At 37.9% G+C, this 19,898-nt stretch overlaps 2 protein-coding genes across 2 annotated transcripts in view; both read right to left on the reverse strand.

Annotated features, from left to right (window-relative positions):
- Positions 1 to 12,452, reverse strand: part of cip2a (cellular inhibitor of PP2A) — a 30,019-nt gene extending 17,567 nt beyond the window's left edge. Inside the window, exons 1-10 of the mRNA XM_062441843.1 lie at positions 12,370 to 12,452; positions 10,082 to 10,166; positions 9,768 to 9,870; positions 8,055 to 8,202; positions 4,559 to 4,671; positions 3,061 to 3,155; positions 2,873 to 2,969; positions 1,423 to 1,545; positions 322 to 467; positions 91 to 166 (exon numbers count right to left, since the gene is read on the reverse strand). Coding sequence (XP_062297827.1) covers positions 91 to 166; positions 322 to 467; positions 1,423 to 1,545; positions 2,873 to 2,969; positions 3,061 to 3,155; positions 4,559 to 4,671; positions 8,055 to 8,202; positions 9,768 to 9,870; positions 10,082 to 10,166; positions 12,370 to 12,394 — 1,011 coding nt within the window. The 5' untranslated portion in view covers positions 12,395 to 12,452. The remainder of the gene's footprint in view (positions 1 to 90; positions 167 to 321; positions 468 to 1,422; positions 1,546 to 2,872; positions 2,970 to 3,060; positions 3,156 to 4,558; positions 4,672 to 8,054; positions 8,203 to 9,767; positions 9,871 to 10,081; positions 10,167 to 12,369) is intronic.
- Positions 12,453 to 13,946: 1,494 nt separating this feature from the next.
- On the reverse strand, positions 13,947 to 19,876 carry si:ch73-264p11.1 (uncharacterized protein LOC100000923 homolog). The gene is made up of 4 exons (XM_062441842.1): positions 19,524 to 19,876; positions 18,493 to 18,556; positions 14,371 to 14,548; positions 13,947 to 14,275 (listed from the first exon to the last, which is right to left on the reverse strand). Exons 1-4 carry the CDS (start codon positions 19,664 to 19,666, stop codon positions 14,241 to 14,243), a joined length of 420 nt encoding a protein of 139 aa, XP_062297826.1. The 5' UTR covers positions 19,667 to 19,876; the 3' UTR covers positions 13,947 to 14,240.
- Positions 19,877 to 19,898: the final 22 nt, after the last annotated feature.

Here is a 19,898-nt window from a genome sequence, read left to right on the forward strand (position 1 = left end):
GAGTTGTTGCAGTTTAGTTTAATTGCTGTCGTACAACCCTCTTAAATTGTCTTGAGTCTCATTTTGTATTTTCTGTTTCTCTTGACTCACCTTGGCTGCAGAATCGGGGTCTTTCGATTGCAGGAGTCCTAAAACTTGAGAAACACATGCTGAGAAGTGCTGATACCTAGAAGTGGGAGAAAAAAAGGGGATGAGCTGAGCCATGAAGCAATGACTGGGGTTAACAATGTGTGTTAGTGTGTGTGTGTGTGTGTGTGTGTGTGTGTGTGTGTGTGTGTGGGTGGAGGGGGGGGGGGTTAAGGTTAGGGTTAGGGGGGGTACCTAGTGAGGTAATCTGCTATCTTGGGATTCTTTAAGAGGTCAACCAAAAGGTCCACCGAGTATTTTCGGGTAAGAGTGCCGTCACCGTTCACAATGATGTTGAACACAAGCTGGAAAGTTTGATGGATGTTCTTTGCGTCAAACAGCTGAGGGTTAAAAAAAAACACAAAGAGAGAAGATGATGATGACGACGATGATGATGGAGGCTGATTCACATCGAGCAAACTGAAGTGGAAAGAGGAACAAATGAACGGAGAGGAAGGAAGAAATAGTTTACACTCGAATGAGCTCAGTGTGGTGAGAACTATTTCAGCGAGGCCTCCACCTTAAAAAGTTATGTGCTAGACGTAAACATCTGGAATTAGAAAAGAAAGTGCTAACTAAATCTGTAACAGCAGAAATATATATTTAAAGTGAGGGTTTCCTTTTTTTAGAATATAGACCCAATGTTCTGCTATTGTTCCTTTTTACACACACATATATATATACACATTTCTATACTTTTGTTCCTCATATATGTACTACTATAATGGTTTGTATTATCTTCTTTACACTTATATATACACCTGATATAGAGAGTGACTGTCAGGTGACTTTATCTATTTAAGATGGCGACTACACATTCTTCTTGTTTTAGCCTGAAGAAGAGCAAGAGGCCACGAAATGTCGCTCTCGATATCCCGTTAACACTATACCTGCATTGGGAGTAGGGCTGGGCGATATGGACAAAATCAAGTATCACGATATATTTGACTAAACACCTCGATATCGATATTGCAACGATAATGTAGAGATGACTGTCGATGCTTTCACAAAATATTTACACGATGAAATTTTTGATAAATAATCATCGGTAATGTGGATATAATGACAAAGTGGGTAAAAGGTGAATAACAGAACAGCTAGAACAGTCTGGTAAGTTCAGAAAATTACACATTTTTATAGTAATGCAACATTTAAAAGCAGGAAAAGACACTCTGATGATATATCACAATATCCTAAATCTAACATGATATCTAGTCTCATATCACGATATCGATATATATATATTGATATATTGCCCAGCCGTAATTGGGAGCTATAGCGTGTTTCTCCGCCTACCTTCTCTCCAACCTTCTCATTCAGAGTGAGGCTGGCCAGTATAGACAACGTGAAGACCACCACAGTGAGACTGTTGTGAGCCAGGAAGCTGATCAGTGTGCGGTAGAAAGGCTTCACTTTGTCCTACAAGAGAGAAAACACACACACACACACACACACACACACACACACACACACACACACACACACACACACACACACACACACACACACACACACCATGACAACAGACAGTAAGAGGCTGGTTAGGATTAACATTTAAACCATTAAAACATTTAAAATATAACTTTTTATGTATTTCTTTTTTTAAAGAGGTTGCTGTATTTTGTCAAACTCTACAGTAAAGGCACTGAGGCATAAACAAAGTGGTAAAAAGATAAAAATGACCACAAGAAACAATAAAAGTAGCTAATCTGTCACTATTCTGATGAGCGAATAATCGTTTTAGTGATTTTTCTATAAAGCAAAAATGCCAGAAATGTGCAAATTTGATGTTTGGGTTTTTTTGTCATACATGAAACAAATTATCTGAGGACGTCACTTTGAATTTACTGACATTTTATGGAGAAAACAATTAATTTAAAAAAAGATGAATCAATGCTAAAAATAATAATTAATGCAGATGTACACCAAAGACACACATTTTCACAGCGTTTAGCAGAAGCACAATGTTCACTTTGAAGTGCATTGCTGTGTCGAGAAGTAAAAAGAAAAACTAATCTTCATGTGTATGTGTGTGTCATTTGTATTCTTTTTATTTATTTACTAAGGACTACGGATGCAAATTAGCAGCTTTGCTATAATCCGGCATGTGTACAGAGATGTTTCAATATCGATGTTCATCAATGTGCATTGTCCCTATCCAAAAATAAAGTATTATTATTATGTTATTTATTTAAAGATCCCTTCTAGAAATGTATTAAAACATATTAAAAAAAAAGGCTCCTCTTTGATTAATATGTCTGATATGGTTTTTATAAGTTGCATCACCTGGTTAGAAATTATCTGACATATCTAAAGTCTATAAATATGCAAAAATATGTTTAACTGATATAAGATGTAAAGCCCATTTTGGTGCACTGGAGGCTTCAATATCAATATTTCAGTTATATTATTACTTTCAGTTCAACTGTGCAATATTTTTTTGTACTCAGTTATTGCGCTTTATTCTTTTTGTTCATGCTCTTTCCATTTTTGCTGCTGCATTACTGTAAATCTCTCCCACTGACTATTACAGGAAACATCTTATCTTATCTTTCAACATCACATATTGGACCGCGATTGGCTCCACACTAGCTGTGATGTCACGAATCCCGCTCGTAGCGACACTGATGTAAAGCTGTGATGCTGTGTGAATAAAACACATCTCCCCCTCACACACACACACACACACTCACACACACACACTGTGACAGTCAGACATCCTGTGTAAATGACGTATGTAACTCACCAGAGATTTAATGTGACTCTGCACCGAGTGGTTGTCACGGCAGAGATTCGCCATGAGCCCGAGACATGGCATGATGATATCCTCGTTTTGTGACTGGCTGTGAGAGGTTAAAGGTTATAGTATTAGTTCCATGTTAAATATAGATAGCAGTCTTTTAGATTATGCCGTTGGAACGAGTGGTTTTTTACATGTTGGTCATGAGAAATGTGATGAGCTCATGGATGTAGTTGGTAGACTGGAAGACTCGAGTGTTGTATGTCAGTTTCTGCAGCACCTGTAGACACTGAAAGACACAAAACAACATTATCCTCCTGCGACCCTGTGTCCTCATATGGGGACGTTTTGGGTTTGCTGGACCTTATTCTTCATTCTGCTTAACTTTGACCTGTTGACCTCATTCGTTAACACTTTTATGTGGTAACAAAAGTTATAATACTGTGTAAAAACGAAATGGCAGGCATCTTGGCCAAGTAAATCAACAGTTGATCCTCAGATAAAAGGACCTGGTGCAAAAACATCATCAGATTTTATGGTTGAAACTAGGGCCGGGATTTTAACGCGTTAATTAAGATGAATTAATTACACAATAATTATCGCGTTAAAAAATTGTACGCATTTTAATCACACTTATTTTTGCAACGCGGAACGTTTCTCACTGGATGAGTTTCAGGCGGACCGGTTATACTGGAGCACCAACTAGCGTAGTTCAGACAACAACAAACCACAGTGAACATGAAGGAAGTAGCTGATGAGACCGCTTTGGTTGGCCCCGTGGATGGAAGTGTGGATAAGAGCATGGTTGTGTGCAAGCTATACAACAAGGAATTCGCATATGACCGCAGCACATCGAGCCTCAAGTATCACCTCAATGCAAAACATATAGCAGCTAGCATGGACGCTAGTGTGGTAGCTAGCTAATTTCTGAAATGTACTATATTTCTAAATATGCTATTGCTACACTTAATGGCAAAAATTGCACTGGTCTGTTGGACTTGAACAAAAATAAACAATAAGCAATTTTGTTGCTTAAGCTTATGTATTCAGTCATTATTCAATGGTATACTAAAAATCCATGTGAAAAAAATTACTTCTCACTGTTCTCAGGTCAAATATAGCCCTAGTTGAAACGTGTTAATTTGTGCTTAATAATGTTTGTAGTCTGATATGTTGTACAAATTCAACTAATTTTAGCAACAGCAACAAGCTATGACACTGCTACTCAACTCAGAAAGTACTCGTTTGAGGACATTGGTAAAGATGTAAATTAAAGGAAATAGCTCATACAAAAATAAATAAACCCACTGTCCATATGAGGACCTCCTGTTCAAAGACAATGCTTTTGCAATTATCAGGTCCTACTTATCCCAAATATCTAGGATAAATTAAAAATGCATACTAAACAAAAGCTCAGGTCTCAGGAGGTTATAACAACAACAATCTGCTGCTAAAATTAACATGCAAAGCTGGGTTATTACTGGCTTAAAACTGCACCTCTGCAGCTTTATCTATTCTCTTTCAATAGGAAAATTAATTCAAGTATCTGAAAGGTAACATCTGTGCAATCTTGATAATTTGGTGATCAACTTTAAGTAGCATGTTGCCTAAAATGTATATTTAAAGTATGCTGTATACAGAAGAGAAAGCAGTCATCTTCTCTAATGTGTCTGACAGCAGTGATGTGCTTACCTGCAGTACCAGCGGCTCACCAGGTGTGGCGCTGTGGCAGTGGACGACAGATGCCAGGGTGCTGGTGAGGTTGTAGCTGCTGTGAAGAATCTCCCGGCTGTCGTCATCGCAGGCTGAATGCAGGTGTGAAAAATACAAAGATCATGTCTCACTTTCAGTCCCGCAACTCCTCTGGCTTGTGATTAAATCCTGGCACAGTGGTGCTTTCCCCCCGTCACACTTATTAAAGCAAGATCGTTAATGTTTTTAAAGAAGCGCTGCACAAGAACAATTTTGAATTACTTTGTAGGTAATAAATAAATAAGTGGGTTTGCAGTTTGTTAAATGACCCTAAACTCTACTTTTTTCTTTGTCTTTGCACATTATGACTGTCACACAGGCTTTTTCAGCATAAACCTTATAGAGGAAATACAAGTGTTATTATTTCTTTTACCTGTCATCCAACAGCGGTTTGATGTGACCTGTGATGAGTGTTTACTAATTGCGATTTGACTCACGATATTAAAAAGGTAATCATTATTTTTTCATCATGATTTTCATAGAAAAACACATTAAAATGTTTACAGTGTGATTTTTGGTGGATCTGTACCACAAAAAGATGTTTTCTTAAGTCTATAGAACATGATTGATGAATCTGTAGCAACACAATACTTTAAAAGGTGCAGTGTGTACAATTTTGTGGCATCTAGCACAACGGACTTGGCAGAAATGGAACATGCCGTACTGCCAAAGAGAAGAATATCTTTGCCTGTGGTGTTTTAATCCAGTATTTCCACAGTAGAGGACACAGTGTACAGAAGAGAAGAGAAGAGAAGAGAAGAGAAGAGAAGAGAAGAGAAGAGAAGAGAAGAGAAGAGACGAGAAGAGAAGAGTAGAGAAGAGTAGAGAAGAGAAGAGAGGGGAAGAGACGAGAAGAGAAGAGAAGAGTAGAGAAGAGTAGAGACGAGAAAAGTAGAGAAGAGAAGAGAAGAGACGAGAAGAGACGAGACGAGAAGAGAAGAGAAAAGAGTAGAGAAGAGAAGAGAAGAGTAGAGACGAGAAGAGAAGAGAAGAGACGAGAAGAGAAGAGTAGAGAAGAGAAGAGAAGAGTAGAGAAAAGTAGAGACGAGAAAAGAAGAGAAGAGAAGAGACGAGAAGAGAAGAGAAGAGAAGAGAAGAGACGAGAAGAGAAAAGTAGAGAAGAGAAGAGTAGAGAAGAGAAGAGAAGAGACGAGAAGAGACGAGACGAGAAGAGAAGAGAAGAGAAGAGAAAAGAAGAGAAGAGAAGAGAAGAGAAGAGAAGAGAAGAGAAGAGAAGAGAAGGGAAGAGTAGAGACGAGAAGAGTAGAGAAGAGAAGAAAAAGAGAAGAGAAGAGAAGAGAAGAGAAGAGAAGAGACGAGAAGAGACGAGACGAGAAGGGAAGAGAAGAGACGAGAAGAGTAGAGAAGAGAAGAAAAAGAGAAGAGAAGAGAAGAGAAGAGAAGAGACGAGAAGAGACGAGAAGAGACGAGAAGAGAAGGGAAGAGTAGAGACGAGAAGAGTAGAGAAGAGAAGAAAAAGAGAAGAGAAGAGAAGAGACGAGAAGAGACGAGACGAGAAGAGTAGAGACGAGAAGAAAAGAGAAGAGACGAGAAAAGAGAAGAGTAGAGACGAGAAGAGTAGAGACGAGAAGAGACGAGAAGAGTAGAGACGAGAAGAGACGAGAAGAGAAGAGAAGAGTAGAGACGAGAAGAGTAGAGACGAGAAGAGTAGAGACGAGAAGAGAAGAGTAGAGAAGAGAAGAGACGAGAAGAGACGAGAAGAGAAGAGAAGAGAAGAGAAGAGACGAGAAGAGACGAGAAGAGAAGAGTAGAGACGAGAAGAGAAGAGAAGAGTAGAGACGAGAAGAGAAGAGTAGAGAAGGGAAGAGTAGAGACGAGAAGAGAAGAGAAGAGACGAGAAGAGAAGAGACGAGAAAAGAGAAGAGAAGAGAAGAGTAGAGACGAGAAGAGAAGAGAAGAGAAGAAAAGAGACGAGACGAGACGAGAAGAGACGAGACGAGAAGAGAAGAGAAGAGTAGAGACGAGAAGAGAAGAGTAGAGACGAGAAGAGTAGAGAAGAGAAGAGACGAGAAGAGACGAGAAGAGAAGAGAAGAGAAGAGAAGAGAAGAGAAGAGACGAGAAGAGACGAGAAGAGAAGAGTAGAGACGAGAAGAGAAGAGAAGAGTAGAGACGAGAAGAGAAGAGTAGAGAAGGGAAGAGTAGAGACGAGAAGAAAAAGAGACGAGAAGAGACGAGACGAGACGAGAAGAGTAGAGACGAGAAGAGAAGAGACGAGAAAAGAGAAGAGAAGAGAAGAGTAGAGACGAGAAGAGAAGAGAAGAGAAGAAAAGAGACGAGACGAGACGAGAAGAGTAGAGACGAGAAGAGAAGAGAAGAGACGAGACGAGACGAGAAGAGTAGAGACGAGAAGAGAAGAGTAGAGACGAGAAGAGAAGAAAAGAGTAGAGAAGAGAAGAGAAGAGAAGAGACGAGAAGAGAAGAAAAGAGTAGAGAAGAGAAGAGAAGAGAAGAGAAGAGACGAGAAGAGAAGAGAAGAGAAGAGAAGAAAAAGAGACGAGAAGAGACGAGACGAGACGAGAAGAGTAGAGACGAGAAGAGAAGAGACGAGAAAAGAGAAGAGAAGAGTAGAGACGAGAAGAGAAGAGAAGAGAAGAAAAGAGACGAGACGAGACGAGACGAGAAGAGAAGAGAAGAGACGAGACGAGACGAGAAGAGTAGAGACGAGAAGAGAAGAGAAGAGACGAGAAGAGAAGAGAAGAGAAGAGAAGAGAAGAGAAGAGAAGAAAAGAGTAGAGAAGAGAAGAGAAGAGAAGAGAAGAGAAGAGACGAGAAGAGAAGAAAAGAGTAGAGAAGAGAAGAGAAGAGTAGAGACGAGAAGAGTAGAGACGAGAAGAGAAGAGAAGAGAAGAGAAGAGAAGAGAAGAGACGAGAAGAGAAGAAAAGAGTAGAGAAGAGAAGAGAAGAGTAGAGACGAGAAGAGTAGAGACGAGAAGAGAAGAGAAGAGACGAGAAGAGAAGAAAAGAGTAGAGAAGAGAAGAGACGAGAAGAGAAGAGAAGAGAAGAGAAGAGAAGAGAAGAGACGAGAAGAGAAGAGAAGAGAAGAGAAGAGAAGAGAAGAGAAGAGAAGAGAAGAGAAGAGAAGAGAAGAGAAGAGAAGAGAAGAGAAGAGAAGAGAAGGACCATGTTTGTAGTTCTGAATTTAAAAAGTTGTGGAAATAGATCTAAACGTTTTCATCCTGGGCAGAGATTTGTATTTCCTCCATAACGGAGGAGTAGAAAGACAATACTTTATATGAACCAGCTACAGCAGAGCAAGGTTAGACTTCATGACTGCATAAGATCCTATTTGTGCACATTTTAATCCTAGTGGGGGGAAAAAGTAACTGGGAGACAAGCAAAAACACTGCTGGAGCTTTTATATTGTGGTGATTGTGTTCTGTGAAAGGTTGAATGTGTAAACTGGTTCACTTTACCGAGTTGTGTCAGCAGGGAGATGATGGAGCTCGTCAGGGCAGGACTGGTGTTTGGGTTTCCAACCAGCTCCACCAGCCCACTCACACACTCACTGGGCAGAACCTGGCCCGAGGACAGCAGCTGGTCACATTTAAGGCCTGAAACCTCCTGCAAACAAACACAACATAAATATATAAGTACACTGCTCACACTATGGTCTGCATATGACTGATTGATAGATAGAGAAGAGAGATTATTGCATTACAGCAACATAGTAAACAGTAGTCAAGAAAAAAAAGGCAATAACATGATAACAAATGGAATAAATTAAAAAGGTAGGATCGCAGGTCTGCATACCAAGACATTAAGTAATATATATGTGTACATTTACAAAGTGATGGTGTTGATTTGTCCCTAAAAGCTTGTGCAGCACAGTCAGCATGTTCTGCGGAGCGACGTCAGAGCTGCTAAACATCATCTCGTCTATCGCTCGTCTATCGCTTTCAGTTCAGTTATTGTGCTTTGCATCTAAGGGTCAATGTATTTTTAACATCACTGATGGCAGTTTATTGCAAGAACATGCGGTGTGCATGAACCACACTGTAACCTCTGATTTACGTGCCTCATTACAAGAACGGGGTCAGAATGTCTGTCCTAAAAATAGTCAGAATTATTTTCTGTTCAGTACTGACGTTTGCTGCTCTGAGCATAGAGCTGAATTAAAGACACTGACATTAAGCGCTTCTCACTGAGTGATGCTATCCACAGAACTGACAGGAGTGTGTGTGTGTGTGTGTGTGTGTGTGTGTGTGTGTGTGTGTGTGTGTGTGTGTGTGTGTACTCCTGAACTCCTCCCAACACACATATATACATGCATATACTTTTATATACATATACATAGTGTTGGGCACTGATCAGTTTGATGTAACGAGTAATCTAACAAATTAGGTCCACAGTTTAAGTACTGAGTTGTTTAGTTACACTTTCAAAAAAGGTAGTTTGTTATTTTTTAACCAAATACTCCTGTAGCTAACTTTTGCCACAAATTTGCACTGTTACTACTTTTTTGGCAGGCAGGCACCCGGCTACGTGCTGCAGTTATATCAGTGAGTAAGATGGTAAAGTGAGACAGCTTTCACTTGGTGAAAATATTATTTTGATTTTTAGTGGGAGGAAATAAGAGCAAGAACATTACAGTAACATGTAACATGGGGTAACAAGAGCCTGTTGGTCTGTTGCAGTGATGTAGGTATGTGTTCGAGAAGCCAATTTAGTCCAATAAAGAGCTGTAAATGGGACATTGTGTCTGTCATTCCTGCTGATTTACAGATTATGGGTCAGACTTGGCTGTGTGATGATGGTACAGCCATTATATTTAAAGGAGGTCTGGACTGTAACATCTTTCATACCATCAGCCATCAGACTGCACAACACCACAGCTCCCAGTACCTCCCACAACAAAAAGACTGATGCTGTCCTTACTGTGTTAATCCCAGAAACATTGCACATATGTATATAATCACAGGAACTTCTGCATATTACACAGAGATTGTTTACTGTATATAGTATTTTATCACTTTCTATCTAGTCTGTGTTTCTGATTTATTTTCATGAGTCAGAAAGTTTCTAAAACATCTCCACTAATCTCTCCTTGCTTAAAAATCTAACTATGATTATCTTAAAGTTAAACTATGATTATGAGCATGTGTAGTGCCATTGAAGTGAGACCTCACCTCCACTTGTTTCTGTAGCTGTGCAGCTGTGTGTGCCGTCCTGCTGCCAGTGTACTGCTGGATAGCTAATAACAGAGACTTCAAACACGTGGTCATATCCATCCTGAAGAGCAAAAATACAACAAATTAACTCCCAAAAACAACCTTTATAACAGCGGCCATTTTTAACCTCTATAACATCAGCTAACTTAGCAAGCCAACAGTTTTAATGACAGCAGCTCTAATTCACGAGTAGATTAAAGATGATAGCCGCTACTCATTTATCAAAAGGCTAGCTATGTGAAATATTAACGTGTTTTATTGTTTCAGACGACCTGTAGTTGTTTTTCTTTATCCGGGAAACATCAACAACAACCGGCAACAAGACAGCAGCTTCTTCCTCCCGCTTGGAGCTTCGAACTGGGGAAGGAGCGGACCACGTACGAGACAGGGGGAGGAAAGACAGATTAAATTCACGTCTTTAAAGTTAATATTGATTTATGTACGATATAAGTTAGTTTATTTTAGTACGAAGTTGGTTATTATATTACATAACACAAGATTTAAATGTTTAATTGTATGTTTTTGATTAATTAAGGAGACTGAAATGGAGTCGACTCCCCTTTTAGGTGACTTGGACGAGGCCACGCAAGAAATGACGTAAGGTGACGGGGCGGAGCAAGACTAGACGTTACTGTTATTCTGTTCAAATAAAATAAAATAAAATAAAATAAGAAGAAATACAATAAATAATAAATAAAAAATACAATACATATAAAGAAATTTAAAGAAATGTAACCAAATAAAAAACATTAACATTAACATAAACAAAATACAATAGATCAAAATAAAAAACAAATATAATAAATAAAAAATAAAATAATAAATACATAAAATAAAATAAATAAATATAATAAATAAAAAACAAATGCAATAAAAATAAAATAAAATAATATAAAAACAAATAAAAAAGTAAGAAATAAAATAAATACAATAAACTAAAATAAAATAAGATAAAAACAAATTAAAAAAATAAGAAATAAAATAAATACAATAAAATAAAATAAAAACATACAAAACACAATAAATTAAAATAAAATTGACCTAAATAAAATAAAAATAATGAGTGTTCTTTCAGTCAATTTAATAATGCTTTTATATTTAATTTACTATGAATACATCAGGTAACCATCAATACCAAATAATACAAAATAAAGACTTAAAGAGCGATATATTTGATTTGAAAAGTTGTGCACCTTATTGGTGAAATGTTGTTTTATTTGTGGACTAGTTGAAGAAATGTTCTTTTTAAAATGAGTCACTATAGTTTATCTGGTCTTCCAGTAAATCCTGCTTTCATGAAGTTTAATAGATTGCATTTGTTATTGTACTGCTTGATATTGAAAAGGTTTTGTTTACATGAACATACTTGACATGTAACACAGTCCAGTGCAACACCACAAACTTCAATCAATGATACAAAAACAGCAGGACTGGTGTGTTGGATTACATACTGTAAGACTTCATAGGTATGTTAGATAAACTAGAATGTATTTATTAATTTACGTCTGCATTAGAAGTCAAATTTGAATGCAAAGTTGGTTGCAACAATTGGTCTGAACTACAGCCTGACAGATACATGATTGAAGCTCTTATTGAAAATAACTAGTTTAGTGATAATTTTGCTGATATGTATTTTCTGTGTCTGTTTTGTTCTTACATTACTTAACAAACATTCTTGATACCTTCCTTGAATTAAAGCAAAGTTTTTTGCATTGTGGAAGAAACATTCCTGTGCTCTCTAATGGAAAGGCATGTCTGTATTGCAATGACTTATTACTTTTTTCTTTTAATTTTAAAGGGTATGTTTTTAGCATTCTGTCTTTGTAAGCAGCGATGCAGTCAGAAAACAAAAGGGAGTGAAAGGGAGAAAGAGAGGTGTACGCAACACTCAGAGTTCAAACCAGTGGCACTACAGTTATCTTATAGGCTATAAGGTGAGCAGTGGACGGCTCCTCTCTCTCCATTGCAGGACGGAGAGATTTAAAAGATCCTTTGCTCCTACAGCCATCAGTCTATCAGTCTGACTTTATGACTCTCACACAAAATGTAAACTATGAGTCAACACATGCAACGTTATGGATACCCTCAAGTGTGACGTGGCAGTCCCACGTTCCACAGTCAAATTTCATTACATCAAGCTTTGCTGCAAAAACATGATGGTGATGGTGGGTGTATGTACATGTGTGTGTGTGTGTGTCGTATCTGTGTGTGGAAACTGTGGTTAGACTATGTTTATAGTCTTCAAACCTACTACTGAATTTTTCCACTTCTTTTTCTTTTTTCTGTTTTTGTTCTCACTTGCACTTGTTTGGCCAGAAATTGCACACAAAGCAAACTGAATAAAGACATGAATGAATGTGCAGTATTCCACAAACCTCACAATAAAAACCAAATCATTGCCTAAAAGGTTGTATTCTAGCTTGAAGTTTAAAAAAAAAGATGCATTTTAAGTTTTAAAAAACAGCAAGTGACAAAGCAGCTTGTAATGAGGAGGTGTTAAAGCAAACAGGATGTGTGGTTTTGTCCGTACAGACACGAGTACATTTAGAAACAGACTCACCCTCAAAGCTTTTTTCGGACTGCATGAGTCTTACAAAAGTAGGTTTTTAAAAAAGATCCATATGAGCCATGTTTCAGTTGTGTGGAGTTTTAATTGCACAGAATAGTCAGAGGAGGCCTACATAAGATTACAGTCAATATTTACAGAGTGAGGAAAAAGTCAAGTGAGGTTATTGCCTCGTGTAAAATCAATCAATACAGAATATTTACCCCATTCTATGTGTCTGCCATACTAGCAAAAGACAAATGTTTCCGTTAGTTACAGTCGGTATAAAATAACTCAAATTAAAAGTACTGCAGAGCGAAAGATGAAGCAACAACCAGTCTGATTCCACGTAAACAACTGGTAATTGCTTTATCAGTATGAACACAGATACACAGAAGTGGGCAGTAGATATGATCGATGACAAAGTTCACAAGAGGTGTCAAATTCACAGTACATTTTAAATTAAGGGAAAACTATACCACTCATCACTTCGACATTTTAGCCCACTGAAAATTGACCAGAAAGGAGGAACAGACTTGTAGAATTGACGTTAAATTAAAGGTTTACTAAGGTTACTATTTGGGGTAATGCACAACACTAGACTCCACTGCTTTAATGATGGGGTTTTTTTTTAATGAAAATGATAATTTACTGCAGTTTTTCATTCTGTAGTCTAATGCATTATGTGATATATCTTATTCCCTCTGTGCCATAGACCTCTATAGCCATTCAAAAACTATTACAAATACATCAATTGGCCAACCTGCTGCACTGGGTGACACGTTGCTTCACCACCATAAACACACACACTACCTTTTTGAGGCTAAATCCCACGCAATATACAACATCCTGCTGCCAGAAATACTCACTAGAGCACCAAATGTGGATCCATCCACCGCTGAAAATAGTCCCCAACAAATACACTATTTACACCTGTTTTAAGTAACATTTAATAAAAAAAACTACAGTGACCAGCAGTTTAAAGAAATTACTCCGCCTTTTACTCAACATGAAACGATATATTTATGAGCTGTTTTTAAGTAGTCTATTTACATCTTCAATGGGAAGCAATGCGTTAGAAGCTCAGAGCTACAGATTATTACAAATTGTTGGTTTTAGTCTGACAAATACAGAATATCACCAGACTTATTCTTTCATTTTGAGCCACATATCGCTTCTGTGGCATTAATTAAAAAAAAAAAAAAAAAAAGCCATTAAAACCTGTTAGAAAGTAAAGTTTCCTGTTAAAAGCTCTGTTAGAAAATGGCTAGAGTGGTTAGTTTAAGCCACGTTGATGACGATTGACTGTAAATGATTGAAAGTCACACTTTATAAGACCAGAGGTGAGAAATAATGAGACTGACCTTTAATTGGATGACTGCACGTCAGCTCTTATGATAAATATGTAGCCTAGATTTTGCTTTCGCTCGTCAAGAGTTTTTACGTGCATATTAATTTAAATGTGTTTTATTTGCAATTGTTAAGCTGAGACCACACAGTTTTATGTATTTTAAGATATGTTCTGCCCCAATCAAGATGTATCAGTTATATTCTCATTTAAAGGCTCATTTTAGCATCTTATCGGACTCTGGTGATCATTTCCCTTTTCTCAACAACTGACCATCAGCTTAAAGGAGTCACAGTGGCTACCAGCAAAATAGCAAACAAGTTAAAACAAGAGAGTAAAAGACCAATCTGAGAGCGCATGCATTTACAGGAAGCATATATCCATTTTCGAGATAAAAGTCTTTGTTAGTCCAAAAAATGATGCGGTCTGAGAACCAGTCGTCCATTTTTTGTTAAGATCCCATAGTTCAGTCTTTTTCCCAACACGTCATCTACACTCTCTTGGTGTATTTGACGCTAAATGTCACAGTTTGTGGAGTTCAGGAGGGTAAGACTTCAACGTAATCAGGCGCGTCTATAGAGAAAAGCAGAATAAAAGGTTATAGAAAACAAGTTAATGAACACAGGGAGAAAACAAGAGAGAAAGATAGGTAAGAATATATGACATACTTTCATAATCAGGATCGTCTTCAGGCGGAGGTTGAGGTTGAGGGGGTCGGATCACCATGGCCGTCTTCCTTTTGACAGAGTGTCGCAGGTGCATTGCCAAGCCCTGGTTCCTCCTCTTATAATGACGGATGAGATCATCCAAAGTCTTAAAAAACATCTCCTGGACACCTCCTGCTGTCTATGGGATTAAAAAAACAACAGCAGCAGGTCAGTAAAGAGACTAAAAGGCACAAAATACAGAAGCAAAGGAGCAAAACAACAATATGAAAGATGAGGATGAAAACATTATCATCTCCTGTTGCATAACATTGGTATCAGTACATGTGGGGATGCTGGGCTGTCACAACCTGAAGTCCACACTATTATTGGTATTATAATATATGATAAATGATCATTAGTTTACCACACATTTCATCGGAAAGTGTGTTTGAGAGGTCATTTCTGGCTCAACTTCGCCTACTTCCAAAGTGCATAGAGAAGAGGCGAAAAAGTGCAAAGAAAGTCAAAGCTCCAGCAACACTTGTAGTACAGGAGAACTTTATCATCAGGGTCATCATAAAATATACAGCAAGCAGCATTTATATAGGGTATTTAAAAAACAGGGGAAAAATCAAAAGGGGAAAAACTATACAAAAAAATAACCAAAAATGTGCATCCAGATATGCATCAGCCAATGGGTAACCCACTAAGGTTGGGTACATGGACATTTGGCCAATCATTGTTGCAGACAGGCAGGTAAGCAAGGGGGAGCATCCAATAAATGGCAGTTTTGGAAGACAGCTTAACCTTTAGACATAAAATACAAAACAAAACCTCAATAACGATACCAAAGTGGAACAAAACCATGAGTGACTTTTATTTTCCATCTTGCATTAGATGGGTTCTGAGCTCGGAGGTAAGTCTGAGAAAAAAAACTGCACTGTTTGTTTCTTTAGCACCTACAGTCCCACTAAGAGTGGTTTCCCTCTCTGGGGCAGCTTCACGATGCACAAGAGACATGAAACCCGCAGTGAGGTTAAACACATGACATTTTAAATGTTCTAGGAAAGCTGAAAAGAGGCTTATATAGTTTAATGAAGACCGGTGGTGAGTCTGTGTCCACTGGGGAAAAGGGAAGTTCTGTTTGCTTATGGTACCACACTAATTATTACTATTATTGTTATTACTATTAGGAAAGAGAAAATTACAACCGGAAAAGGAAAAAAAAAAAACGAATATGCGACAGAGAAAATGTCAGAGGAAAAAGAAGAGAAAACAATATTAAGTTGTAAGTGGAAACAATATGCGTGCAGAAAAATAAGCCTCAATAATATTAGTTGGAAATGGAAAATGATATAAAAAAAGATCGTATCTGTCTTATCAACACTTTCGTTATGTATATATTGTCACTGTTGGCATCACAAGCTGTGGAATAACTTAAAAAAAATAACAGTTTTAGGAGCCAAAAATAAACTGAACTGTCAATCTTTTTTTTAAGAGGTGGTGACTGTTTTATTTCTGTCTGCATACCTGGAGAAAATGAGTCATACAGTTTACAGAGATTATGTTATCCGTTATCAGATTAGGTTTATTAAGTAATTTAGTTGGAGGTTATTGGCATGAAGTTTTTGTAATTCGAGGTGTATCGTCCTTTTTCTGTGACATGTAAAGTGACTGATGCTGCACCTTTTTTACTGTTCAATTTAAACATGTCTGATATTAGCAAACTAATGTTGGTGTTGTCAGTTTGTTAAGTGGATGTATTGTAAGAGAAGGATAGGGCACTGCCATTCAGGATTTCCCCTAAGAAGTACTGTAGCTAAAAAAATTCCCCTGTTGCCCAAAAAGCATTTCCCCCATAGACTCTGTTCTAAAAGGGGCGTCTGTATAACTGTGGACAGGACACCTCGAACTGCAAACCAGGTCAATTATGACTCTTTCTTTTACGAATTTTGGATCCATGGAGGTTTTTACATTTGTAAAACTTTCCACAAGCTGAGAAAAGTGGTTTAAAAATCTTTGATGTCACCACAATATAAAGCCTTTGGGCCGAGCTGAGGAAACACGACTGCACATTTTTCGGACCAGCTCTTATACTAAATTCAGTTCCACCTGCATTTAGTCTCTGTAAATATTTAGTAGCAGCTTATCTTGTGTGGTGCAGCCAGTTTTAATTTAGTGATGCATTAACCTCTACTTAGCAAACCTTTGTGGTTTAAAAATCTTTGATGTCACCACAATGTAAAGCCTTTGGGCCGAGCTGAGGAAACACGACTGCACATTTTTCGGACCAGCTCTTATACTAAATTCAGTTCCACCTGCATTTAGTCTCTGTAAATATTTAGTAGCAGCTTATCTTGTGTGGTGCAGCCAGTTTTAATTTAGTGATGCATTAACCTCTACTTAGCAAAACCTTTATGTTATAACAAGGCTAAGTTTGAACTTGTGCAGAGCTGATGCAACCGTCTGCACGTGAGTACTGGCTGACACCACCGTCATGTAAGATCACAACAACAGAGAGATGTAGGCCAGTGAAACAGAAAGGTGTAGGAAGGTTTCAATTAGATGAATCAAAAGGGTAAAGGGTTCCTCTAATCGTAAACGTTTGAATGACACACCGTAGAAAACATCTACTTATCTATCCCCAAATAAGAGATAACATTAGCCACTGTGACAGAGTGTTGAGTGGTATTTTTCTTGTCTCCAAACTGACGTCTGAGGAGTTTCCTGTGTCAAAAGTATGAAAGGTGAACTGTTGAGTTTCCACTATTGGGTCAAATGTTCCTTTCATGACACACTGTTGACTTCTGCCGTTAAAGTGATATCCTGTTTAATCCTAATAAAGTGAGGAGGCGGCTGACATTTTTACCAAATATGAGTGTTGTTGTTTTTTAACTGACAGGCACATTGCAGAGCTATTTTTTGGTAGATTACGCAGATTGATTTTCACTCAATTTCAATCTGTTCAGCAGTAAATTAGTTTGGCTGCAGCATTTTCAACACAGTTTCATTCCAGGTGTTACTATATGCAGGACGGTATATATTATGAACTTGATGTAGTATGCAGTATTACAGTAAAAGCACTGCAGTATTATGAGCGATGTAGTATGTAGTATTACAGTAAAAGCACTGCAGTATTATGAGCGATGTAGTATGCAGTATTACAGTAAAAGTACTGCAGTATTATGAGTGATGTAGTATGTAGTATTACAGTAAAAGCACTGCAGTATAATGAGCGATGTAGTATGCAGTATTACAGTAAAAGTACTGCAGTATTATGAGTGATGTAGTATGTAGTATTACAGTAAAAGTACTGCAGTATTATAGTGATGTAGTATGCAGTATTACAGTAAAAGTACTGCAGTATTATGAGTGATGTAGTATGCAGTATTACAGTAAAAGTACTGCAGTATTATGAGCGATGTAGTATGCAGTATTACAGTAAAAGTACTGCAGTATTATGAGCGATGTAGATTGTAGTATTACAGTAAAAGTACTGCAGTATTATGAGTGATGTAGTATGCAGTATTACAGTAAAGTAGTGGTTTGGTCCTCTGACTGATATATTATTATTATGACATCATTAGATTATTAATAGTGAAGCATCAGTGTTAGAGCAGCATGTTACTGTTGTAGCTGCTGGAGGTGGAGCTAGTTTACACTACTTTATATACAGTTAGCTAGTTTAGTCCAGTGGTTCCCAACCTAGGGGTGGGGCCCCTCCAAAGGGTCAGCAGATAAATGTGATGGGTGGTGAGATGATTAACGGGAGAAGAAAGAAGAAAAAACAAACATTGGGTATCTGCTTTCCGACTGGTTATAGTGCAAACCAAAGAACCTCAACGCCCCCCTGTCTGATTCCAATTTGTATCTTTGCACCTTTGCATCCTCTCTGTCTCTCCCATGTAACACCCTCACCACCAACCGCCCAACAAACTCCTACCCCATCCCGCCTCGCTCTTTCTGCATTTCCTTTCTGTATCTCTGACTGTCACCATTGAATAAACTGAATTCCATACGATACATGACACCTTACAATACTCGGCTGTGCGGCTGTGTGTGTGTGCGTGTGTGTGTGTGTGTGTGTGTGTGTGTGTGTGTGTGTGTGTGTGTGTGTGTGTGTGTGTGTGTGTGTGCGTTTACCAGGAGAGTGTAGTTTCCAGTGTGTGCCTGAAGTAGTCTGTAGGTATACACCACCTTGCTTTTACTGCAAACATAAACAAAATACACACATTTAGATAAAACTGTTCCCCAAGAGATGACATTAGCAGATTTGTAACAGTAAATTATACTAATGAGAAGACTTTTAGTGGTATTAGTCGTATTACTCGCAGATGTTTAACCATCTTTGCCTGGAGAGACACCATTACAAACAATTAACATCTTTTATATCACTTCTTAACACTTACATTTCATTAATTTTGGCTTAAAGTTTGAGCTTGTTCCAGAAAGTTTTATGCGTTTTATTTGTTCTTTGTATTTTTTTATGTCTCATTTTATTGTATTTGGGGCTATTCTATTCTAATTTAGTCTTGCTTCTATGTTCTATGTATAACATTGTCACATGACTAACTGGCACCTAGTTTGAATCCTCTTTATAGCGGCAGCAGCAGCAACTTTTTTTCTCTCATCAGAATTTCCCTTTATATGCATTTTTCTGCATTTTTCTCTCAGTAACATTGAAAACATTAGCAGCTGTTGGTGCATTTCGCATATTGCATATTGTCTCCTGTTTAAATTCTGTGCATGCGTAATGGAAAAGAGAAGCGCTGCAACCAACAGTGCCGTTATGTAATCTCACCTACCAGCATCTACGTCATTATTTCTGTAGGTCAACTTTGCATAAAAGACAAATGGAAAATCATCTTAATCTATTATTATTGCATGTGTTTGTAAACTGTAGATACAAAGCACCTTTTAAATGTATTATTGGATTGTTTTTATAAAGGCAAGACCTTCCTTCATGTTCCAAATGACAGTATCTAATAACACTAGTAGTATTAGCACTATAAAGTACAGTATATAATAATAATATGAACACTTATACCTATATCTAAGTGCTACTAATAATGATGCAACATTGCAAGTGTTATTAGCTGTAAAATTACAAAAAGAAACTAAAGAAACAGTCCTGCACATTGAGGTCTTTCCAGTAAAGAGTGCAGAGTACTCACTAGACACACAGACACATGGCTCCCTGGATGGTCTCGCTGTCTCGAATTAGATAAGCTCCATCCTTGTTCTTCTTTCCCAACAGGTCTTCACACTCCTTTTTCGTCATTGCCCCATGGTAGCACACTGGCAGAGCTGCTGCCATGATGAAGAGAAACTGCAATGGACAGACATCCACCACAGCAAACAGAACTCAAGTCCTTCTGCTTTCTCAGAACACCTTCATTTCAAAGAATAGAAGTCCTGCATCCACTTTGACAGCACGCAGCTGCCGAGTGTTGATATTGTCCCTGAAGTCTGATTGAAATGAAAGCAGAGCAGGTTTGCAAAATGAAGGAGGCAGGCAGAGACACAGGTCAGCGTTCAACAGCTCTGAG

The sequence above is a fragment of the Scomber scombrus genome, chromosome 20, assembly GCF_963691925.1.
Source record: "Scomber scombrus chromosome 20, fScoSco1.1, whole genome shotgun sequence".
NCBI lineage: Eukaryota > Metazoa > Chordata > Actinopteri > Scombriformes > Scombridae > Scomber > Scomber scombrus.